General features: G+C 38.0%; 1 protein-coding gene across 2 annotated transcripts in view; it reads right to left on the minus strand.

Annotated features, from left to right (window-relative positions):
* LOC133657447 (inositol polyphosphate-5-phosphatase A-like) overlaps positions 1-27,260 on the minus strand; it is a 441,346-nt gene that overhangs the window by 101,037 nt on the left and 313,049 nt on the right. For both annotated transcript variants that reach the window (XM_062058790.1, XM_062058791.1), the window contains exon 10: positions 318-413. In XM_062058790.1, coding sequence (XP_061914774.1) covers positions 318-413 — 96 coding nt within the window. The remainder of the gene's footprint in view (positions 1-317; positions 414-27,260) is intronic.

Genomic DNA, 27,260 nt, shown 5'->3' on the forward strand with positions numbered 1-27,260 from the left:
GGAACCCATCCTTAGTGGGTAGATGTAGTTTGAGTTCCAAGAGTTGTTGTCATGGTGCTCTTCTTCAAACTGAAAACTAGATGAGACCAACCAGCAGAGGCAGGGTGCAGTTAGTGCACTCCATTTTCAAGATACAATTAATTAAGAAACAATTCCATTATATTGTCATAATTCTTTATTTTAATCAAAATTCTACCGCCTTCATTCCTCATTAAAAATTATATTTCTAAAGTATGTTTTCCAATGTTTCCAATCAATGTTAAACTTGGTAGTGTTTTGAAAAGTCTTGACTATGGCAAGTATTCAAATTGGCTTACCTTTCTGTCATTATCACTTTCTCTGAATATGAGCTTGTTGACTTCATTGGTGTCCGTGCTTCGGACTGCCTGCATGGTGGTGGTTGAGCAGAGACTCTGTAAGTGCATGGGACAGAAAAGAAAACATATATTTGTGATAATATGGACAACTTGAATGGTCCCCTGCTTCCATCATGCGGCAGTTCTTGTGATCCACATCCAAACCACGCACATTGTGTTGTTTCTACATCAACACTTTATTGCAGCACTGAAACTCAAAAAACATTTTTATTTTTAATTTTTAAAGGACCTTCTCAACTCACAGTGCCATGCCTTTGACTGGGCCTATGTAACGACCCCATGGACTGCCTGTGCAGGGTTAAATTCCCCTTTGTGGACTCTTTTAACAATTAGTTAAACATGCGACCATCTGTGTTTGAAGACAGTTGAATGAGGTAATCCGTTAGCCAGTGGTTCTCATACCACACAGCGGACATTGGATGATCTGATTGAAATTCAAAGCACAGATTAGATAATCTGTTCAAGCCAATACAGCCAACAGAAAAGGGCTTTTTGGAGTGGAATTTTGCAAATAAGTCCTGTTTTGGCCATAAAGAAACAGCCCAGTAGATTAGACTAAACACTGTGTTCTGAGAAAAGTGGACCAACTCCCCCCAGTACCTCACTCCTGTTTCTATATGCCTGCCTCAGTCTATCCACACATGCAATTTTCTAAAACCCTAACAAATTGCTCCATCTTCCACTCATTAGACCCTCCAAATGCAGGGTCAATATGGTCACCTGGCAGCCAAATGCTAATGCGCTTAAGTGTGCTTAAGCAGCTTTGTGCAATGAATAGGCCAAAGGAGAAGCTAGTGAGAGGGGTAAGAGATACTTTCCCTGTCAAAAAGTAATTGTTCTCACAGCCACAGAAAATCATATTTTCCCACCTTTATTTAGCGAGCATCTCATGGGCAAAGAGTGGAATTGGTTTAATATCACCAATGTGCATCACGTTAAAAAATAAAACATGTTAAAGGGATGAATGGATAATATATTAATAACCAATGAAATATGAGCGATATTGCATTGATATGCTTCAGAGAAAATTACTCAGCAAAGTGAAATGAATACCAGTCCAAAATATAAAGAACTTACATCCTGTAGAGGGTTTCCCCAATATGTAATTAATTGTGGCGGCCCGCCACGGCAAAATAAAAGCCGATACACCTTAAAAATGAGGGGTTTTTTTTAAGTGAGAATATTTTGAAGTAAAATATTATATTGTAGCATCCAAAAGAAGTCATAGAGGGTCTAAAACTTTTACTTTTATAACTAATCTTTTGCTAACAACAGTCAAATTTTTCCAACACCTTTTCCCTCTTGTGCACACATGCTCATTCTCATTCTCTGTCAATCCACTTTCTGGCATGGTGCGTTCATGATCATGGGAACTATAAATATCAATAACACACAAACAAAAACATTAACAAAAGGAGGTTGTTATTGTATGAATATATATATATATACATATATATATATATATATATATATATATATATATATATATATATATATATATATATATATATATATATATATATATATATATATATACACTACCGTTCAAAAGTTTGGGGTCACCCAAACAATTTTGTGGAATAGCCTTCATTTCTAAGAACAAGAATAGACTGTCGAGTTTCAAATGAAAGTTCTCTTTTCCTGGCCATTTTGAGCGTTTAATTGACCCCACAAATGTGATGCTCCGGAAACTCAATCTGCTCAAAGGAAGGTCAGTTTTGTAGTTTCTGTAACAAGCTAAACTGTTTTCAGATGTGTGAACATGATTGCACAAGGGTTTTCTAATCATCAATTAGCCTTCTGAGCCAATGAGCAAACACATTGTACACCTATGTAGATATTGCACCAAAAACCAGACATTTGCAGCTAGAATAGTCATTTACCACATTAGCAATGTATAGAATGTATTTCTTTAAAGTTAAGACTAGTTTAAGGTTATCTTCATTGAAAAGTACAGAGCTTTTCCTTCAAAAATAAGGACATTTCAATGTGACCCCAAACTTTTGAACGGTAGTATATATATATATATATATATATATATATATATATATATATATATATATATATATATATATATATATATAAATATATATATATATATATATATATATATATATATATATATATATATATATATATATATATATATATATATATATAAATATATATATATATATATATATACATATATATATATATATATATATATATATATATATATATATATATATATATATATATGTAGATAGATAGATAGATAGATAGATAGATAGATAGATAGATAGCCTATTATTTGTGCACTATTGACTACTGTAGTGATACATTAAAATTGTGGCTGCCAAAAACAGACTTTGATCACCGAAAACAGCGCTACCGAAACCGAATGTTGTTATGATGTGACCAATACGGACATGATTGTCTGGAGCGGAGGTAGCTTGGCTGTGATGTGGACGTACCATCATATATCCAAGATAGACCCGCGGACAGAGACCTACAAAATGTGCAATGTGCAAATACTAATAGGACAGTGGCAGCTTTATAAATACATGTTAATACTAATTGATAACAGATGCGTTTTTAAATCTATGCAAAACATTTTTTTTTCCTTTTTAAAGAATATATATTGTATGTATCATTGCAGATTATGCAACATATATATGATGAGTTCACGTTGACCCCGCCCCTACTACACCCCTAGCCACGCACCCACCGCCACAAGTAAATTGGCAATCTGGGGGAAACTCTGCTGTACACATTGTCATTGTAAATTCACAACAAATTATGGATAAAAATTGCATAACTATCAAAGTAAAATTTAAAGTAATTCACTGTGAAATATCAGGGTACTTACACAGTAATTGGTGTAAGGTTAGAGTGCATTTTGATTACAGTATTTTACTGTGAAATAATAGTTTTAAATGCTATGAAATCCTTGTAATAATTTTACAGTGCACAGCTCCCATTTAGGCGTTTATGGTGTACTCATTGAAATACTTGATAATTCATGAGTTTAACCACATTAATAATTTAGATATACACCAGACTTTTGAAAACATTTTGCAACATTAAAAAAACCAAAAAGTTTATCGTTATATCAATACAAATGATACATCCATATAATACATTCATGTTGATGACAAAAATATTTGCTGATTGGTTGGATACATTACAGGGTTCTAGTGCCTTGTAATAATGATGGCTCTAACGATGCTGAAACATCAATGCCTCACGAGAAGTGTTGCTGTGTCCCTCAACGTGTGAGTCACTTCAAGAAAAAACCCGTGTGACCAATACAACTGCTGAGTAATTTGACTGCGAAGCACCAAACTGTGTTTATCAGGAATCGTTTGTTTCAGCTTAAAGTTACGGCTCGTATTGAAATAATTCGGAAAAGTAAAGTTCCACGTTAGTCATCAATTTTCGTCGCCATCATAGATCTAAATGGAACTAAGAGAAAAGTTAAATTCTGAAGTGTGGGGTCTTTTTGATCTTCCATCCATCCATTTTCTACCGCTTGTCCCTCTTGGGTTCACGGGGGGTGCTGGAGCCTATCTCAGCTGCATTCGGACGGAAGGCGGGGTACACCCTGGACAAGTCGCCACCTCTTATAGCGCCAAATAAGGTAAATACATGTATTTTCTTGTTTACTCTTCGGTTCATTAGCCTGAGTTATCCATTTCGTATTCCTTTTTACATAGATCAAAATAAATAAATACACTAATTGTATTTGCAAATTATTATTTAATTTGCATGTCTAATGTAAATACTTTTTAAATCCAGGAGATGGCTGATGACAATTAAGACACATCAACACAGTATCAGTGCATGTCCAGAATGTAACATACACTCACTTAGGCGTCATTTAACCATTACTACCTCATAGAAGATTTGAGTGAGTGTGTCTCCATTTGGACTAATTCACCAAATACAAGAAAATGCTTAACCCTTCATCCATAGCACTTTTATCTAGTTATGTGTGATAATCCAGTAAGAAAGGGTCAGTTCAAATAAAACAACTCAATGAACACAGTATTTGAGATATAAAAAAGTGTATGTCCTGGAATCTAGCATTTCTCTGCAGTAGACAATTGAAGAGGTAAGGCGCAACAAATGATCAACGCCATTGCAATATATTGAGCTATGAGATGCTTTAGAGAAAATAGCTGAATATATTGAGCTATGAGTACCACAAAAATAGTATATACCATTCTCTACAAGAGGTAAAATACATTTTTACGAAAAAAAAACGCCTTATCTTTCGCATTTCACTCTTTCTGGCACAAACAAACCCATTCATCAGACCAATCAGTGCATCAGAATTTGATGGCGTCATCTAACATACAGCGCCTGTGTTCGCTAGCTTCGTGTCTATTGCCTGTGAACAAAATGTACGTGATACGTGTGTAGTCACTACTCGCTCGAATGGCGAACTGAATCGCGTGTTTAATCTGCTGTGTTCGACCATTCATGGAGTAAAACAAGCTGCCATACAGTATTCCTACAATAGATCACCCAAACAAATTAATTCATTATTGTGATGGAATGAGAATGATTGAATTGAAAATATTGATCTGTTCTTACTATTTTTTTTTAGGAACAGGCTTGCACCATTTAGGATTAGTCTGTTTTTGAAAAAGTTGGAGTTATCTGTTTTTGCTGCACAAACTTTGTAAAAAAAATGTGTATATCAAAATTTCCAATATGTAATACATTTAAATTTTTCAAATGGGGACTATCCTTTTGGTTTTCGAAACAGTTCAACTGCAACCCACATCAGCAGGAAGGCTGTTTTTTTTAATAAGCTTCAGAAAAAAAAAAATATTAAAAAGAAAAATGAGCATGGATTTGTTTTTTCGCTTGAACCCTTCATTTCTTTTTCTTCTGATTTTTTTTTCAGAGTTACACATTTTGGAAAAAAATAGCCTTGTTATGCAAAGCAGAAATGCCCACTGCAGAGGATGTGGTCTCTGAGGAGGATATATAGCTTTCTACTTATCTTTTGGTAGAATTAAGGCATGCCGACATGTGAGCATTAAAGTGAATGGTGGCAGCTGATGGTTCAGTGGATGGAAAGGATGGTTCACAGCTCCCCCTCCTGTAACACAACGTGAAGGCTCAGCCCACCCCAGTGTCCCGTTTTTCTATCACGATGTAGCTCCCCAAAAACCAAGACATGGCTGTTATGTAAGGCCAAATCAGTGCACCGACTCCCCCACATTTTAAAACTGATCATTGGCTCTACAACGCATATTAGATGTAGAGGCACTTCCATTGATCTCCAGAAGTGATATTACCAGTAACAGGTAAGATTTCTTCGCTCATTGGGGCATTTTAACCGATCCTGCAAAGTGACTCGGCATTGCATTGCTGCATTATGTGTCACAGGTCAACAATGAGTGTTTGTGGAGGGCCAGAAGCTGGGGGCTGAGATGAGAGGTCGCAGAGGAAAGCGCTGGCTTTATGCATCAATGGAGGATAATCTCATGACTGTCGCAGTTGGAAGCGGCTGTTTAAAGGAGCTCTCTATTCCAGCTGGTCCTTTTAGTGGAGAGGTTAAAGCAATCTGGCCCACTTCAAAAGACCAAAGACCCACACACACACCCAAGCCTTCTGTCTTTGGTCCTTCAACAGATGGAGGTGATCCACTGTGTGCAACTTAAACACTGAGAAACTCACACACAACACAGAAACATTATTGTATTAAAAGAGGTGGCCATCTTGTCCATGTTTAGGCAATCTGACAAAAAATCCTGTGAAGACAGCATATTTGACAAAAAGACCATTTTATTGCACATATTGCAGGTGCTTTTTGAATTGTCCCCAATGGACATAATGCTTTTTGATTGCAATATTGTTAAGATTGAATTGTATCAAAAGTCACTCGTATGTTTGTATGGATTAAAAGTTGTCAAACAATTGAATATCCTCCTAAGAACCAACGTCTTCTGCAGTGGACATTTGTGTTTTGCAAGACAACACCATAACCCCCACCTGCTGAAATATTTAGACATCAGAAAATGATTTGCAATTAGGAGCATTTGTATCCTACTTTAAAATTGTTCTATTATCATTTATATGCCAAATAATATATTGTGAAATATATAGTTATCGCAGGAGGCTGCCATATATATGCATAACCGTTTTTAGGCCCTATCGCCCACCCCCAATCTGGACCACAAATTGCAATAACAAAGTGTAATATTTTTAGTAAATGTGAAGCGACTTACATTTCACACTAGGGATGGGTACCAAATTCGGTACTTTTGTAGGTACCGATCGAATTCCGTCAGTACTACTGGGTATCCATTCAAGTAAAAACAAGCAGTGCCATATTTCGATACCTTTGTTGCATGTAACGTCATATCCACTCAAACACTTGGCGAGCAAACAAACACTCAATTAGCACTCAGAACAAACTTAGTCAGACTGCCTGTAGGTAAGATTGAAATTTTCAATGCCAACAAAGCAAGTGTGCCTGAAAGAAAACACTTGAACAAACTGTAAGGCTCCACTTTCCAAAATGTTAATTTACATTGGATTTGCCATATAAATACATACTACTGATTAGCATTAGTGGTTTTACATGGCGATGGTGTGTAATAAGCACAATACTTACAGTATAAACACTTTTTAGGTTGCAAGAAAAAACAACCGTAGTCTACACCCGTGTTTTTCAACCACTGTGTCGCGGCACACTAGTGTACCGTGAGATATTGTTTGGTGTGCCGTGGGAGATTATGTAATTTCACCTAATTGAGTTAAAAATATGTTTTGCAAACCAGTAATTATAATCCGCAAATGTGCCGTTGTTGAGTGTCTGTGCTGTCAAGAGCTCGGAAGAGTGGTTTGCAGGTAAAAAGGTATCTAACGCTTGAAGCAAAAATAAACAAAAGGTGAGTGCCGCTAAGAAAAGGCATTCAAGTTTAGGGATGGCTATGCAAAACGAAGCTAAAACTGAACTGGCTACAAAGTAAACAAAAACAGAATTCTGGACGACAGTAAAGACTTACAGCGTGTGGAGCAGACGGCGTCCACAAAGTACATCCGTACATCACATGACAATCAACACTAAAATAGGAGCGCAAGATAAAAACTAAAACACAACACACAGAAAAACACCAAAAAACTCCAAATAAGTCACGGCGTGATGTGACAGGTCGTGACAGTACACCTACTTTGAGACAAGAGCTATAGTGATGCATGGTTGGTTATGGTTTGAATTCATATCCAACAATTGCAAGAACGACTTTTTACTGTCAATATCAGCTGCTGACATTCATTTTTTAATGTTTTCTGCTGGTGGAGTGCCTCTGGATTTTTTTAATGAAAAAAATGTGCCTTGGCTCAGAAAAGGTTGATGAAAAGGAAAAGGTCTATGCTACTGCCATCTAATTGCAACTGCATGCAAAGTCTACATTATAATATTTGCAAATAAGACTCAGAAGTGTACAATAAAATGATGCACTTTAACAACAGAGCAGGACAATTATCAGCTCACTGTTAACAATGTTCTCATCAAACACATTACCATTAAATAAAACACATTTAAACAGTATTTAGAGCTCAATTAGCAAGAAAAATATGCACCATCAGACTGTTAAGCAAAGGTGGAAACAGAGGCTCTCCTGTAAGTCAGCGAGGGCAGTGGCATTGTCACAATGCGCCATCATTTTCTAGCTGCCACACACGGCGGCTGCCAGCTGAGTCAAGGTGTGCCAGCGAGGCTGGCAGGTTCAACGTGAATTGCTTAGCACTCTGATCACTTTTCCACTATTTGCTGTCATTCATCATAACAATCCTGCATGCGTGATTGCCGTGTCTGCCCGAGTGAGCTAAGAGGGGTCGGGTATTCAAAGTGGGCAACAACAAATTTGGCCTTCTGCTTTACAGCTAGCTATTACACAGAAACACCGGTAAATCAGCCGCAACTCTCCCCACCCAACGTGACTGGACACAAGCCAGAGTCATCCACTCTTCTCCCCCGGTGGCAGGCTAATTTAATGCTTCCAAACAGAGATTAATCACTGACAAACACAACAGGATTGTGATTCAAACGGTGAGGTGAGAGTGGACACATTATCAACAGTAAAGTTAGCCTGTGCCTGACCCTCTGGTCAACGGTTGACCCTGGTAAGGCTACCCGGTGTCAGCCTGACCGGCAAGCGCCACAGCAACTCTCAACTCCTGCAGCAAGTTTTGTTGGCAATGTGTGCGCCGCAGGAGGTCCTCTAACCCGCCACGCCCTCGTCAAAAACGAGCTTGAGGAGTCGTAAAAGGGCATGTGAGTTAGTGATAATCCCTATTTATCTTGTGCATTATAACATCTGGGAAACTTCTCTAAAAACAATGGCACGCATTGAGGGCTGCCATTCGGGTTTTACCTTCAGAAAACGGCCTAAAGCATTTGTCCCCTCGGAATAGATAATGGACAGGCCACAAATCATCCAAGACAACAGGACGGAGGGGTTTGTGAGTGTGTGAGAGAGAAAGTCAATGTATGTGTATGTTTTGTGTGTGAGTGTGTGTGTGTGTGTGTGTGTGTGTGTGTGTGTGTGTGTTCCCCCCTGGTATTTAACATCTCTGCTGGCCCATTCTGCAGGGCCCCGCAGGACAAATTGCCCAGCATGGATGTCTTTGAGAAGCAGTGCAGCGCGCAGAGAAAGAGACAGGGCTGAAACACAGGGAACAGGCCTATAAAAATTCATCACTTTGACCCCGGCCGACCTCCCGCAACCGGGGGGTTTCACGCACACACTCCCAGGCAGACACACTCGCACAAAGATACACAAGTCAACCAAACTTAGCCTCAACGCAGCGAGGCACTATCTTAACATTTAACACCACACACTTTCAGCACAGACCTGTACTCGTACGTTAACCCCTCAGTGAAATCACAGATGTAGAGGGGCTTCTCCCTCAGACATTCATGGCGACAAACACAATGGCCGCGCAAAAGCCTTCGACACAGGAAAAGGCCACCAGATGCTTCATTGTGACTCTGTCGTCTGTGTAAAGTAGTGGCAGTAAAAGGAGGGTGGGCGCTTCTTCTGTGGCGCATTAGACCCAGTAAGAGGCGGACATTGTCTAAAACCCGGGCTCTTGACACATTACGGCCACCTGTACAAAGAAAAGCTAATGAGAGATTTAATTTGGGATACCTCCCCTGCCACTTATAGTCAGCATTTTGAAACCAACCGCGGCAGATGTCCGCAAGACTGTTTAACGTAGCCGCTCCTCTCAACCTCTCAATACATTACTCAATAGCCACCTTTGAATTCATTTAGCTGCATTTAGGATGTTTCTGAAAGGGAGCTTTGTCATCAGAATGAGTAGCCACCAGCGAAATCACCATTCACGTTTCTTTTGAACAATGCCGGCTTAAAAAAAAACATTTGTCCCAGTAATGAGAAAACAAATTCATGCCCAACTGCGCCACAGTCATTGAATCCCATTTAAATAAAGCCAAGAGAACCGCTATTGATGGAGTATAAACACTTACTAAGCACTTAAAAAACATTGCACTCATTTAATTCACCTATTCCACCATTGCTCTACATGGGAATCAATTAAAGGAAACAGATAGTGAGGCAATCTGTTGTTGCTGAGTCAATTACTGGATATCGATGAGGCACTCACTGATTAGTGATTATCCAATAAGAATGCAGACTCTGGTGGGTTCATTAGTCTGTCATTGGACACAGATCAGCATCAAAGAATTACTAAAGATTTCATGTTGTTCCTAGAAAACAAGTCTGACACTTATTATGCATTATCAGCAATGTGGATAACACCTGACATGATTGCTATGTATTTGCTGTATTGGACTGTGATGGGTCGACAAGAGGAAACCACCCGTGCCCTCGTGCCCATTTGAATAACATGTTTAAATGCATAATAAAATCAACTGTAAAATTAATTATTAGGCAAAGTGTCCTGCACAGTGATGTGATGACATAGCTCATGGAAACAATGCAAAAGAGTAATTGCAAATACCTTGAACACTGGAAACATAGCATTTGTTAACTGTCTCCGACTTTACCAAGAAATACATCTTAATCCATTAAAATGTTTATATACTATGCATATTTGTGTTAAACTTCCAGACTACAAATACATACACTGTAGTCACATCCCAGGGGTTTCAATCCAATCCAATCCACTTTATTTATATAGCACATTTAAACAACAAAATGTTTCCAAAGTGCTGCACAACAATATTAAAAACAATATTCAAATATTATCCGTAGCTCCACCAATGACTGAATAAAAACAAAAAATAAATACATATAAAACCAATATAAAACCAATATAAAATAAATATGATTAAAAACGATTTTAAAAGGTAAAACCAATTCAAACAGTAAATAGAAATCAAAATTTTAAATACACAGAGGACAACAGAGGACCACACAACTCATGTAGTGTTAAAAGCCAGAGAATAAGGAGCAGTTCGAACATGGAGGGGCAGAGTGTTCCAGAGCTTAGGGCCGACCACAGAGAAGGCCCTGTCTCCCCTGGTTTTAAGTCTGGTCTTGGGCAATACGAGCTAGAGCTGGCTCTCGGACCTCAGAGCTTGCGCAGGATTGTAAATTTGGATGAGGTCTGAGATATACTGAGGTGCCAGTCCATGTAAAGCTTTAAAAACAAACAGCAAGGTTTTAAAATCAATTCTAAGATGAACAGGGAGCCAGTGCAAACTCTCAATAATTGGGGTTATATGCTGGCGTCTCCTGGCCCCTGTTAAAAGTCGTGCTGCTGCGTTCTGGACTAACTGCAACCGGGAGAGAGCTTTTTGGCTAATGCCAGCATAAAGTGCATTGCAGTAGTCCAGGCGACTTGAAGTAAAAGCATGCACGACTTCTTCAAAAAGGTTAAAAGATAAAAACGGTTTTACCTTTGCTAAAAGACGAAGATGATAACACGATTTTAAAACGCCATTGACTTGTTTGTCAAGTTTAAAATCGCTGTCTATAGTCAGTAGACAGCAATTCAGTCATGTTACCCTAACCACAGGTGTCAAACTAAAGGCCCTGGGGCCACATCTTGGCCTGCCACATTCCTTTATATGTCCCACGAAAACCTAGAAATAATAAGTTACTTAATCTTTTATGCTAAATGTATTTCAATTTTGAGAGAAAAAAGGTAGTGCATGTAGCTGCAGTTCTTCTTAACTAAACATTATTTTATTCAACAAGCTATTTCTTTTTTTTTCTTCTTTTTTGGTCATCGTAACCCTTTTTGAAATAAACTCTGCAATAGGTCAACTTCAATATCTGCTTGTCACCTAGATTTATGATTCCAAAGCAAGTTTTTCATTAGGTTGTTGGCAAACAATGATAATAATCAAACAAAGGGACAATTGTACAGTATCATGAGGCAAGTATACATGTATGTAGTTTTATGTTCTGCAGTTACAAGAGGCCCTTTGAGGGCAATTGTAAGTGTGATGTGGCCCACGATGAAAATGTGTTTGACACCCCTGCCATAACACGTTACCCCTCTCTGAAATGTGGACTATTCTGCAAGTCGCATGACCAACAGGAAGTTGTGTTATTCAGATCCTCTTCCCAATAGTAAATTGACTAATTCATTTCCCTCTATATATGGTCGTGGTGAAATGATTCCTCAAATCATTTGAGTTCCTCGATTCTTCTGTACCTCAAGGAATCGTTTATTTAATAGTCAAGTTAAAAGCACTATATTACTGTTAATTAGCGTCCGAAGATAAGTAAGCTGCACTAGCTTAAACTGTTAACAACATTGCTTGTAGTGTAAGAGACATTTCGGCCTTACTGATATTTGTGTTGTCATGTTATCAAAAATACAACCATGGCGACGGCAAATGTAAGCTATATCCTGTTTTAGGGTCAAAAAGCGGATTTTATAATTAAAGCAACACTTTACTTTCGGGTTTAATTTCACAATAAAAGTAAGCTCTACTGCAGGTGTGTCAAACGCAATCCACATGGGGCCAAAATTTAAAGCACACTTTAGATCGCCGGCTGAACAGGATTAATTAGCAAGAGTTGGCAAGTCTGCGAAGCAAGCGTTTCCCATCATGCTGTGACGATGATAAAGTGTAGTTTTTAGTAGTGTACAATTAAAATATTGCTACTTCAGGTGGTAATCTACCAATCTTGGTAAGAATTGTTAGTGCAATGCTTCCTATTTATACCACTGTGACCTTTGATGTAATTTGTCTTACATAAGGTACATGTGTGAAGGTGTTGCTGGTATGTAATTTAGGTTTTTTTTTTTGCTAAAATCTGCTAAAATGTTGGCTTAATCACCACATTCTGCCTACTGACCAACTGCATCTCTGTCTGGGCTGCAGCCTGCAGTGCCTCAGACTGGAAGTATCTGCAAAGAGTGGTGAGGACGGCGGACAAGATCATCAGGACTCCTCTTGCTCTTATCCGGGAATTTGCAAAAAGCCGCTGCCTGACTAGGGCTCAGAAAATATGTAAAGACTCCTCCCACCCCCACCAAGGACTGTTTTCACTGCTGGACTCTGGGAAGAGGTTCCGCAGCCTCCGTAATAGAACCTCCAGGTTCTGTAACAGCTTCTTCCCTCGGGCCGTAAGACTCTTGAACGCATCATAATAATCCCTTCAATCCCACCCCAAAAACGGATTAACTCGCTGGATATAAAGACAATAAAACATACATCTATAAATGTGGATGCATATGAAAAAATGCAATATATTTATCAGCACGGTAATCTATTTATTTATATTTGCACCTTATTGATCTTTTATCCTGCACTACAACGAGCTAATGCAACGAAATTTCGTTCTTATCTGTACTGTAAAGTAAAAATTTGAATGACAATAAAAAGGAAGTCTAAAAAAAAGTCTAATTAGGTGGTTCATTATTAAATGTATTTTTTTCTTGTACATTTATAAATGATCTTAAGCCAAACAAAAATATATTTTATTTGACCCCAAAAGGGACAAGCGGTAGAAAATGGATGGATGGATGGATAGTCGATTATTCGAAGGAACTCTGTAGAATTATCAGATTACTAAACAATTTGAATGCTGCAGGCCTAACAATTGGTTAAGTATCGGGGTATGCATAGTTACCTCCATGTTTTCAATGTTTTTCAAATGATTAATTACTGTAGTGTATTTAGTGTCAACATCCTATTAGCATACATGCCATGGGGCTATATTTCATGTGCCGTAATTTCCAGACTATATGCCTCTACTTTTTAAACATGCTATTGTAATGTAATCATGCTAGCGTCGTTATCATTAGCGAGTATACAAACACGTTTACAAGTGTCTGTGTTAGTATTATTAACTTACAATGGCCTTCTATTTTTTATTGTTCCAGCTTCATAAATTCACCAAAACATTCCTGTGGACTTATTGAGTCTGTTTTGGTGATTGAAGAGCTAGCTTTCGCAGCTCGTGGTGGGTCCATAACGATGACTTCTGTTTTGTTTGATCCTCCGTTTTACTGCCGTGTTACAGGCACCGTTTGGAAACAGTTAAGGTATGTAAAACATTTACAAATTATTTTGTAACGGTATATATCTTAGACTTAGACTCAAACAAACATTATTGATCCACAAGGGAAATTGTATATGCGGGTTATAGTCCGGTGCGGCTAATATATGTAACACAATTTGTTTCATCTAAAATTTGGAGCGGCTTAAATACCGGTGCACTTTTTAGCCTGGAAAATACGGTATTTAATAATTCAATGCTAACAACTCACTCCTGTTACTGAAATAAGTAATATTCTTAGGACCCAATGCATGGGTCAATACACATTTGAAGTAATTCAGTATGTGTTTTATCAGCTTTAGCGCTAAAAAGGCAGTAATGTTGGTTTACAAATAGCACATGACGAATACATTGTTCTTCCCTCAATTGTGTAGTTATAAAACCAATTGGTTTGAGACAGGTAGGTGACCAACAATTTTTTTTCCAGTTTCCAACGGGTTAGGACCCCAGTGAGGCATACAAATCCTGCCTCGCACACAAAGAACATGGACTTATTCGAGCACCAACCTTTAATTTGTTTGCATCATTTCATCTTAATGATGGGCTCGTCTACCAGGGTGAGAAAGAGGTGTAATTCAGTCAGGGAAAAAGGGAAGGAGGAAGGTACTGGAAGAGGGGTGGGATGTTGACACCCTGCCACAGGGCGCTAGGCAACCGTCTAGTGGGTGGGCTTTGTGCTACATTTTACCAATTTTTCATGCCCATCCCTCTTGATGTGACCCCACTCAGGGCCTTTTATGCTCCTGACAGCTCTGCGCAGGAAAACATGCTGCCGCTCTGATAGCATGAAATCGGGAACAAAGACCCCCAGGGAGAGGAGAACGGGGCCGCGGTGGCCCACTGTGCTCGGGTCCCGCCTGGCTCTGGCCACAAACAGATGTTAGGCCAGCCCTGGCTCTCTCAGCCCCCAAGAAAAAGGAGGCCCTTTAGGAGAAATGGGCCTGAAACGCATTGTTTTGGGCCTCTACTAAGACAAAAATGGGAGCAGCTCCAGAAAAGGGCTGGGCAACACGTCCATCACTGATAAATCACACAAGGAGGACTAAGAGCCCATGAATTCTAAATGTCGTCCTTAATGGACACTTTTAAATATGATGTGAATGTTTGTGCAGGTGTGAGTGGAGCATAGTAACTTCATGTCAGTGCTTTTGAAAAGCTCTCCGTGCCAACAGTTTACAGCCGTAATACAATGAACTCTGTGAGAAAATCTCCGCTAATGTAAACAACAACTAATACAATAAAGGACAATTTATTCATTACTACTATTATTATCGGCAGTCCCCTTTAATTTAGGAAATACTTGAATTCAAGCCAATAAAAACATGAGCAAAAAGTTTTGCTCGACTGACGAGAAATTGTGACAGACTCGAGTGAGCAGCCATGTGGAGCCTTTCTTTTACAGGCCGCCTCATTGCATATGCATAGGAGCCAACTCAAAAGATGATAATGCGGGTAATAGCAATGTGGGGGCTGTATACATGCATGGTGCACAGCCCCCACAGTCAACACGTTATTTTAGCAGCCTTTTTATGACACAGAGAGAAAACAGGACTTTTATGCAAATGTGTTTACGAGGAATGCATTAGTTGAAATCTGTTCAACCATGAAAAAGTTGTGTGGAAGTAAATCTAAGCTATTTAAATTCAGAATAGGGCTCTCCAAAGTGCGGCCATTTGCTGCCAGCAGCTATTTTTTTTTAACGGCACGCGGCACATTCTATTTATTTTTTTTTTAAACATAAAAAAGTGAAAAAAAAAGAGCAAAACAGGGGAAATACTGTATAACCAAAAAAAAGTTGCAACGGTGACTCCAATAAAACAAAGCTGGCATGCTTTTGTTTTTTTCTTTCTTTCTTTTTTGTTTGTCACTATTCAAAACATTAATCATAAATTAAAATCAATGTTGTTATGAATTATGGAGCTATTCAGGGCTCAAATTACTTAACATCAAATATTCCACTTAAAATTTTTTTTGGGGAAAATATTGCATATTTTGTGTGTTTGCTATGTATAAACAGACAGGGCATACAACAAATAGACAAAATAAAAAATAAAAAAACAACTTAGAATCGACGGACGGATCTGAAGATGATCTAGAGATGTAGATGTTAAAAGTAAACAAATTAAAAAATTTAAAAATACTTATTTATACTTATAAGTGGGGCCCTTTTGGATTCCCAATAATTGTATTGGTATTTTTTTTAAACAATAATACATTAAAATCAATGATGTTTAAGGCCCCAATTCACTTCACATCAAACATTCTACTTTGACATTTTTGGGAGGGAAATAATGCATATTTTGTGTTTTTGCCATAAAAGAACAGGGTTGTCTTTGAAAAAAAGCACATAAAACATAATCAAAAAAATAAATAAATACATAACTTTACATCAACAGATAGACCTGAAGTTGTTCTACAGATTTACTGTTAGTGTTGAATTAAAAAATAAAATAATATACAACTTATTTTTAACATTTTTATGACTGAGACCCTTTTGAGCCCCCAGGACCAAACTTGAGGGAAGCGCTAAAAGTTAAAATAAATCAATTTATTTTATTGGTTTTGATCATCAAAAATATCAAAATGGCCCCCTTATGCTTTACTTTTTTAGTGTGCGGCCCTCTGTGGAAAAAGTGTTGACACCCCTGGTCTAGCAGTATATTTACAACAAAGACTAGATTGCAATCTAGTCTTTGTTGTATTCATCTAGGCTCCCATGGGAGCCTAGATGAATCAGAATCAGAATCATATTTATGGACCATGATCAAGTACAGTGATTACCTGTACAGTCCATAGCGACTACAGTGCAGTGATATTGGAAGACATGTCAGGATTCAATGTTATGTCACTACATACAGTTAGAAAAATGAGAGTCTCCATGGTTACAGCCGCATAGTACATACACAATACTCACTTAAACAGGGCAGCCTGCACCACTTTTGCACAAGTTATCAACTGCACACGCAGTTTTAGTTTATCACTCGCAACACGCCCATGTAACAGTACACACAATTTTTGAATTTGCACACAATATTTAGCACTTGTTTTTTAGATCTTAGTAGATCAGGCCTTCAGTCTCTGTGCTTTTTCAAAACGGAGTATGTAGGCCTGGCCTAGAAATAAAATTTGATTATTTCACCAAAAAATTGATTAACGATTTCAAAACAAGTTTTGCTTTAATTTGATCATAAACTAATAGTTTGAATTTTTATAATTATTTGGTTTAGATCAGATATAACTTGTACTACTTATGCAATCATTTTAAAAAAAATAAATTAAAAGCTTTCTCATAAAATACTATTGTAAACAAAAATGTAGCATTGCACAATGCATGTAAATAAATAATAATCTCCAACATTAACATCAATTCAGTGTAGACTTAAAACTTCTGTCTTGAACAAAATACTTCTTTAAACAAAAATGTAGTATTGTACATTGCATGCAAATAAATAAACTACAATAAATCATTAAATATACCAATAATCAACAGAGTAATAAAAATCAATTAAGTGCAAACTTAAAACGCTTGTCTTGAATAAAATACTTCTCTAAATAAAAATGAAGTATTATATATACATTGACCCCGAAAGGGACAAGCGGTAGAAAATGGATGGCTGGATGGATGGATGTATGCAAATAAATAATTAAGTAAAACATTGAGAAGACTATAATTTCTGTAAGTGGATAAAAACAGGCTTTTTCATTGTAGGTTCACTACATCCTGTGTGCAGTGCGACTGCTTTAGTGATGGCTCAGGGCATTGTGCTCCTTTCTTATCATACATGGTGCATTATGTAAATGATTCCCCCTCAGTAAGCTGCTTTTTAGCGGGTTGTTGTTATGTTCTTGTTCGCCTCGTAAAGAGTTTAATTTCCCCCACTTGGCCCGATGCTGTTTCAGATGCTGGAATACGTTTGTTGTGCTGCTGCCTTTTTTAAACAAACTTTGCAGCGTGCAGTCATTTGTTCCACATCTGTTGCCGCAAATCTAAAGCACTGACAACACTTTTCCTTTCATTAGCATTATCCATGTTTTACTAGGCGTCTGGATCTTCGCTTCGGAAATAAGGGGGAGAAACAATCACTAAAGATATTTGACCAAAAACCAATGAAGCATCATCACTGCCATATAACCCAAAATATAACATGATAATTTTATACATTTCTAATGTATAAAAGCTATTTTTAAGTGTCTTAATGGATTAGACCAGTGGTTCTTAAAGGCCTACTGAAATGAAATTGTTTTATTTGAGCGGGGATAGCAGATCCATTCTATGTGTCATACTTGATCATTTCGCGATATTGCCATATTTTTGCTGAAAGGATTTAGTAGAGAACAACGCCGATAAATTTCGCAACTTTTGGTCACTGATAAAAAAAAAGCCTTGCCCCTACCGGAAGTAGCGTGACGTCACAAGCTGGAGTGCTGCTCACATTTCCCTATTGTTTACACCAGCAGCGAGAGAGATTCGGACCGAGAAAGCGACAATTACCCCCTTAATTTGAGCCAGGATGAAAGATTCGTGGATGAGGAAAGTGAGAGTGAAGGACTATAGTGCAGTGCAGGACGTATCTTTTTTCGCTCTGACCGTAACTTAGGTACAAGGGTTCTTTGGATTCCACACTTTCTCCTTTTTCTATTGTGGATCACGGATTTGTATTTTAAACCACCTCGGATACTATATCCTCTTGAAAATGAGAGTCGAGAACGCAAAATGGACATTCACAGTGACTTTTATCTCCACGACAATACATCGGCGAAACACTTTAGCTACGGAGCTAACGTGATAGCATCGGGCTCAAATGCACATATAAACAAAAGAAATAAACCCCTGACTGGAAGGATAGACAGAAAATCAACAATACTATTAAACCCTGGACATGTAAATACACGGTTAATGCTTTCCAGCTTGTTGCTAACGACGCCATTGAAGCTAACTTAGCAAGGGGACCTCACAGAGCTATGATAAAAACATTAGCGCTCCACCTACGCCAGCCAGCCCTCATCTGCTCATCAAGACCCGTGCTCACCTGCGTTCCAGCGATCGACGGAAGGACGAAGGACTTCACCCGATCATCCGATCATCCGTGCGGTCGGCGGCTAGCGTCGGCTATCCAAGTCAAAGTCCTCCTGGTTGTGTTGCTACAGCCAGCCGCTAATACACCGATCCCACCTACAACTTTCTTCTTTGCAGTCTTCATTGTTCATTAAACAAATTGCAAAAGATTCACCAACACAGATGTCCAGAATACTGAGGAATTTTAACATGAAAACAGAGCTTTTTTGTATTGGATTCAAAGGTGTACCAATACTTCCGTTTAACTAGTGACGTCACTCGCATACGTCATCATACAAAGACGTTTTCAACCAGAAGTTTAGCGGGAAATTTAAAATTGCACTTTATAAGTTAACCCGGCCGTATTGGCATGTGTTGCAATGTTAAGATTTCATCATTGATATATAAACTATCAGACTGTGTGGTCGGTAGTAGTGGGTTTCAGTAGGCCTTTAACCCGGTTTTGATCGAACCCTAGGGGTTCGGTGAGTTGGCCTCAGGGGTTCGGCGGAGCCTCCGCCGCGGAGGTCAAAACACACCCGACTCATCGTGTAAATAAAAACTTCTCCCTATCGGCGTATTATGTATACGGCAACCGCAGAAGTCACACTAATTTGCAGGTGTGTAATTTGTTGTGAGTTCATGCTCTGTGTTGGTTTTGTTCTTTGAACAAGGTGATGTTCATGCACGGTTCATTTTGTGCACCAGTAAAAAAAAACATAACTTTGTCTTGAATTTGACATTTTTTAAATTTATTTTTCACTACAGAAGGGTTTGGTAAATGCGCATATGAAACTGGTGGGGTTCGGTACCTCCGACAAGGTTAAGAACCATTGGATTAGCCCCTGATGTGATGTGTCAAGAAATAGAAAGATACAGTAGTGAAGGTGTGCAGAATCGCGCTGCAGTCAGTGGGAGCTGTAGAGTGAAAAGGTGCTGGACGACTCTGGCTTAGCCTGCATTCTCAGTGAAGGCCTCACATCTGTGGAACTCTTTGCCACTGGACTTAAAGTCACAGTCGGACATTAAACTTTTCTCCACAAAACTGAAAAGTGGCTTAAGGAAAATCAGAAGTGTGAGTACTAGAACGGTGTGTAGTGTGGACACATGGGGCCAATTATGTTCAATGTGTTTTTATTTTTGTACTTGTCTTAATCCTTTTGTATGTGTTTTAAACTTTTCTCAACTTTTCTTTAAAAGCCTAACCAGGGACACGGGTTGCAAGTTAGCCTGTGGCTAGAAGTCTTATGTACTTTGACATTGGTTACCTATGGGTAGAAATGTTTCATTGTACTGTCCCTGTCAAATAAATACATCCAAAAAAAAAAAAAAAAGCTTATGAGGGCAAAAAGTATGCTGGGATGATTTTTTATTTTTCAAACTGTCAGAAAAAAAACTTGATTTTATCGCCCATGCCTATATGTATGACTGCAAAACTCATGTGTATTACACACTGTATGTAAAACTATAATTATTTCATATAAAATGGGTTTTGTGTTTAAATTTTGGGTGTGTGACTGGCTTAGTTGGATTTGCAAGACTAAATGCAATAGATTACAAACAAAAAGGAATATGCTGCTGTAGTTAATTTATTTTTGAGCATTATAGTAATTATCAATATAATAAACACAAGCATATTTTTTTTGTATTAATGTTATTTCTTAGAAGGCATACATTTTTTTACTTAAATGTAATTGATCAAAACGTATCCCTACTTTGGCTTTTTACACCACTGCACTGAGGACGAATGTTATACAACTAACTGGGCCCTACCAAGGACTCAACCATAAGGCAATGCTCCCTCCCAGGCCCTGGTAGTGCCAGGCTCTGCGCTCATCCTTGGCTTGGTAGGTCACACCATCTTGCTGTTGGCATGGTGTTCCCAGCTGACAGTCACAGAGGCCCCCGCCTCTAAGGAGACAATGGCAGTAGCATGGCTGGTCCCGGGCTCAAACGGCCTGTTGTTAATGAGCGAGTCGAACAGAAGCCATTGCTTGTTCTTGCTCTGCCAGCATTTTAATTAGATGGACATCACTTCCATCAAAGCTGCCCTGCTCAAGTTACACCCTCATAGCTGAACTCATCTTTTTTTCTGCGTCTCCAGCGCGGTAATCATTAGCATCAAAAGCAAACAGAGAAGAGAGCGAGAGAACAGACACTTTTGTCTAGAGGGAATAGTCTCCCTCTATATCCAGATGGGTTATCTGTGATATAATGGTTCCTCATTGTGATAGATTGGACTGTTCTAGCCAGATAATATGCCTTTATTGTATTGTTACGAAACCCCCATCTCCGTGCAGGCTTCCACTATGAGGCTATAAACAGGCATGGGTCAAACAGCAGGTGTTAATAACCCTATTTAACTTGCATAGTGCAGTAAATGGGTGGCGTTAAGTGCGTTTAGACAATTGAGATTCTGTCAGGATGGTTGTCTTACATAGAAAACAACTAATTTGGTAGGCTAAAGCGAACCATCGAAAGAATGCACAATTACAATGTTGCCCAGTTTGACTGAACAGCTGCGAAGTCCAACTCTGCCTAGAAAAGCATCTTAATCCCGAGCTAACAGAGAAAAATACTACTAATACTAGAAGACACATATAGATATTTGACTGAATTGTCTTGGTTGAATATGGGGAAATGTAAATACATTTATAAACGATGTGAATCCTACAAGTCATACCAAAGACTATAAAAATGGGACCCATTACCTCCCTGCTTGGCACTCAGCATCAAGGTTTGGAATTGGGGGTTGAATCACCAAAAATGATTCCCGGGCGCGGCCACCGCTGCTGCTCACTGCTCCCCTCACCTCCCAGGGGGTGATCAAGGGTGATGGGTCAAATGCAGAGAATAATTTTGCCACACCTAGTGTGTGTGTGTGACAATCATTGGTACTTTAACTTAACTTTAACTTAGAACCAATGCTCGATTCAACCTGACTCTTGTTCCACAATCAACACAGTGGTACTTCGGGTTACCAGCCTCCCTACCGCCAGTTGGCAGAGATAATGGTAAGATCCGCTTAAATCTCCAAAACATCCGGTCTTACTAACTAGTAATAGTTCATAACTAGTAGGGATGTCTGATATCAGCTTTCCCAAATGACCCTGATCAAAAGTTTACATACCCCAGTGACTTTGATCTTATAACATGCACAAAAGTTGACACAAACAGGTTTGAATGGCTAATCAAGGTTCCAATCCTCACCTGTGACATGTTTGTTTGTAATGAATGTGTGTGTATAAAAGGTCAGTGAGTTTATGGGCTTCTGACAGACCATTGCATCTTTCATCCAGTGCTGCACAGATGTTTCTGGATTCTGAGTCATGGGGAAGGCAAAATAATTGTCAAAGGATCTGCGAGAAAAGGCAATTGAACTGCATAAAACAGGAAATGGGTATAAAAAGATATCCAAGGAATTGAGAATGCCAATCAGCAGTGTTCAAACGCTGATTAAGAAGTGGAAAATGAGGGATTCAGGTAGACCAGCAAAGATTTCCGACACAACTGCCAGGAAAATTGTTCGAGATGCAAAGAAAAATCCACAAATAACTTCAGCTGAAATACAGGACTCTCTATATTTAACAATTGTGGTGTGGCTGTTTCAAGGTGCACAATAAGGAGGCACTTGAAGAAAAATGGGCTGCATGTTCGAGTCGCCAGAAGAAAGCCATCACTCCAAATTACTTTGTTCCAAAAGTTTTGAGGCTTGTCTCTGTGCTGTTTGGCGCAATGTAAGCGGGATACTTTCTGACATTTGCGCAGGAAAGAGGTGAGCTGCAGCGAGCATGACGTCACACTTGCTCCGCGCTGCTGTCCTCTTAATATTTGCACATTTTGTAGATCACTGTCCACGGGTATATCTGGAATATATGAAAGTTACGTCCACTCCGCAGACAACGGCGTGTTAAAGTTAAAGTACCAATGATTGTCACACACACACTAGGTGTGGTGAAATTTGTCCTCTGCATTTGACCCATCCCCTTGTTCACCCCCTGGGAGGTGAGGGGAGCATTTACCTTGCTGCAGGGGATGTCTTGTTTACATCTAGTTTCGGCAGCACTTTTTTTGGTGATCAAAATATTTTTATGCTGGCCGAGTTAACGGTGCATCATTTGTCAATAGTGCGCAAATTATAGGCTATGTGTGTATATATATATATATATATATATATATATATATATATATATATATATATATATATATATATATATATATATATATATATATATATATATATATATATATATATATTATATGTATATATATATATATGTAGACCACCGAATGTTAATTTTGATTTGACGTCAATTTTTCCCATGGTCACAAACACACCGTCCGTGCCTAAAAGCGTATTGGCAGAGAATTAGGAAGTGTGTTTGTGTGTCGGAGACAAAAGTGTTTGCATGGGAGGTAAAAGCTGTTGGAATTGTGCCGTTTGTTGTCATAAGATTGGCAATACAAGTTAAAAATGGCGTTGGACTTTGTGTGACTTCTTCTGGTGGTACGAAACATTATATTACTTTACTTGGTTTTCACGTAAAAAAAACCCCATTATTTTGGCAATAAAAATGGTGTAGCGATGCACCACATTCAGTTACATTAAGGGAAACCCTGCTTGTAATTTTTTTCTTCAGGCATTGTGATTGGGTTCTGACATACACTCACAATAGATGTGTCTTAACGCAGACGGTGGACATTTATTTTATGTATTTTTTTCCCAATGAAACTTTCGCCTTAACCTCACTGTTTTGTGTCTCCTTTTTAATAGAGTAGATAGGTGAATATTTTTTTTCAGTACCGCCGACCGGTCGCTTTTTATCATTATTTTGCTGATTAATCGCTACATATGACTCAGAGAGACTGAGATGATTAGAAGTACTGAAGGAAGACATTTTACTCACCCCTGACATACTGTATTTACCCTCATATTAAACATTTTACATTTATATTACAAAGGAAAAAACTGTAAACAATTTCACACCCCGGAGTCACAAACACATAGCAGCAAGCTTGTTGCTCTCTGAAGTACGGCAGACCTTGATATACGGAATAGCGATATCAATATCAACAGAAAAAAACTATATGACCCACGATCCCTTTTTAGGCCAATTAGCATCCCTACTTATATCTAGAGAGCGAAATAACCATGGGAAATAACTTTTCCAACAAAAAGGAGGAAAGTGAGTGTGAAAGAAAAGAAAAAGTGGATTAATTTCACTGAATTAAAAAATAAATAATCAAAAACATGACTGACCGTGTTGCCGACTTGGTCAAGCAGTTGGGGTGTATAGCACTGCTAGTCTGTACAGACAACAGACACTCATCCATTAAAAAAAATGGAGAAGCAGCTCAAAAGAAGGTACAGTAGAAGTCCACTCGCCAAGGTAAATGCTGCACATTTTTACTACATTATATATATATTCTATTGTATTGTTTTTGATACAATATTTCTTATCTAAAAGTTGGGTTTCCCTTCACCCTTCTTGCTGGGACAATACACTCCGGAAGTCCTTGCCAGACCAAACAGTACACACAGCAAGTCAATGCAGATAAGATTGAAATATGTATTACAACCAATTCTTACATATTTTGCAATCAATTTAGAAACGTAATGAATAAGAATCGCTATTCGGATGTGTAAGAGTTTTTTTTTTTTTTACAGTACCACTAACAATTTCATTATATATGTTAATGTATATGTACAGCATATACATAAGAAGTGATATATCCTACTGAGAACAAGCGTCATCTGCAGTGGACGTGTGTTTATTTTTTTTTATATTTAAAGGAAATAGACCAAAAACAAATGTCTACCACAGATGATGCTGGTTCGTAGGAGAATATACATATATATATATATAAGATCCTTACTGTGTTACTCTACTTCAGAGCTGATGTCATGTTGTTCTACTTTACACCACAAATAGTGGAGACATAATTAACAGTACACTCCACATTGCCTAAATTGTTTCAAGAGATGATTAATCAACCGCCAGTTTACACAATCAAACACATTATAAAACAATGCATTAATTATCTAATCATTATGCCAATCTCTAAAAAAGGATACAAAAACAAATATTATATATGTATATGAAGCGCAATTAGAAGGTATTTGGGTTTCAAAACTAACGATGAAGGTGACGCTTTAAACGCGGAAGTGCCGCGTTGCAAGCTCTGCTTTAAAACATGCCTCGTCAAAGGTGGCAATACTTCAAACTCAGGTAAACATTTAAATAACAAGCGTTCGGACCTGCTCAAGGAGTTTAAAGAGCGACATGTAATTATGTAGTTGACTACCTTCCCTGTTGTGCCCATATAGATGATTCTAACAATTTCATTTCTGTTTTACCTTATAATAATGCCTGTTACATGTCTTTTCTGTGTAGTTTTAATGGATGGATGGATGGATGGATTGTATTTCACTTAAAGCAAAGACCAAGCAAGAGTGGCAACCATAAATCATGAAGCATTTAATGAAATGTCAATAAAGCTTTCTATTCTTTTCTAACCTAATCCTATATTATAGCAGGCTACATACAGTCTATGTAATTTGTAAAATTGCTAATTGTTCCTTGAGTGCAATAAGAAAAGCCCAGTGTTTTTCATGCCTGTTAATTTGTATTTTAATCTTCTAAAATTGTTCTTTGAGTGCAATAGGAAACGTATATATATATATATATATATATATATATATATATATATATATATATATATATATATATATATATATATATATATATATATATATATATATATATATATATATATATACACACACACATACATACACGTACAGTATTGGGGGTGGGGAGACATTCAACAGAATAGAGGCCCAATCAGTGCTGGACCACTGGTTAATGGATGGATGCTCCCCAAAATTAATTAGCCTGACTAATGTAGTGTACACTTAATTACACTTGCCGGCTTTTGATTTATAGCTGGCAAGTTACACACATGCTAGTCACAGACAGGCTAAAAGGGAAGATTGCTTATCCGTTACTGGTACAAATTATTTACAGAGACTAGGTTCAACAACCACGACAATGGCCATAAACTAGTTAATGAACATGAATACCTCAGATAACTCTAGGTCTGCAGTCTGTGCTGTACATACTTATTCAACTGACACCTCCAGAGTATATACACATAATTATTCGCTACCCTCCAGACTTGATCAATGCAATACATTTCTCTCAAAAAAAGTGAGCGTTGACACAATCACTTATGATCATTTTAAAACATGGGGTCTATATAAGGGAGTAAAGCCATGAATGTGTCCATTGTATTTCATTGCTTAGTGTTTTTGTCTCCACATATATTTTTGTGTGTGTGAAAAATGAATGATCCATCATGTCGGCCTGCCATTATATTGCATTTTACAGCATTCATTAGGAGAGGGGCTATTTAAGGGCTCCACCTTTAATTTCATGCTACTCAAGCAATAGAAAAGACGCAGGACAAAGGACAGAAGATTGATGTCTGGTCTGTCCCTCTGCAATTCCAGAAAAAAAAGACAGGAGGTGCTGATTTGAAACTCCCGTTTGTTGGAGACAAGCTTAGCCTAATGAAATGTCCCAATGTAGCAGCAGATCGGGACCAATTTAAACAGCTCCAAGCCATGTCATACGGACAGTAGATCAAGTCAGCAATTAACCTTCCAGCTGGCCTCTATCAATCCTTAAATTGGAGAAGGCTCGCCAGTGGCACGCAATCGCTAATGATATTAAATTTACATTTTATTAAGTTTAATTAGGAGGGATTTTAAATATACTCGCGTCTCGGCATTGAGCCCTGAGCCTGTCACCAACAGTTGATTCACAACAACAGAACAACTCAAGGAACACAGGCATAAACTGTACATCTTATATCAGTGATTGTGGAAGTAGTGTTGTCCCGATACCAATATTTTGGTACCAGTACCAAAATTATTTCGATACTTTTGTAAATAAAGGGGACCACAAAAAATTGCATTATTGGCTTTATTTTAACAAAAAATCTTAAGGTACATTAAACATATGTTTCTTATTGCATTTTAGTCATTAAACAAAATAGTGAACATACTAGACAACTTGTCTTTTAGTAGTAAGTAAACAAACAAAGACTCCTAATTAATCTGCTGACATATGCAGTAACATATTGTTTTGTTTATCCACCTATTATTTTGTCTACATTATTAAGGACAAGTGGTATAAAATGTATTATTAATCTACTTGTTCATTTACTGTTAATATCTGCCTACTTTGTCTTTTAACATGTTCTATCTACAATTCTGTTAAAATGTAATAATCATTTATTCTTCTGTTG

Source organism: Entelurus aequoreus, linkage group LG09 (assembly GCF_033978785.1).
Source record: "Entelurus aequoreus isolate RoL-2023_Sb linkage group LG09, RoL_Eaeq_v1.1, whole genome shotgun sequence".
In the NCBI taxonomy this organism is placed as follows: Eukaryota; Metazoa; Chordata; class Actinopteri; order Syngnathiformes; family Syngnathidae; genus Entelurus; species Entelurus aequoreus.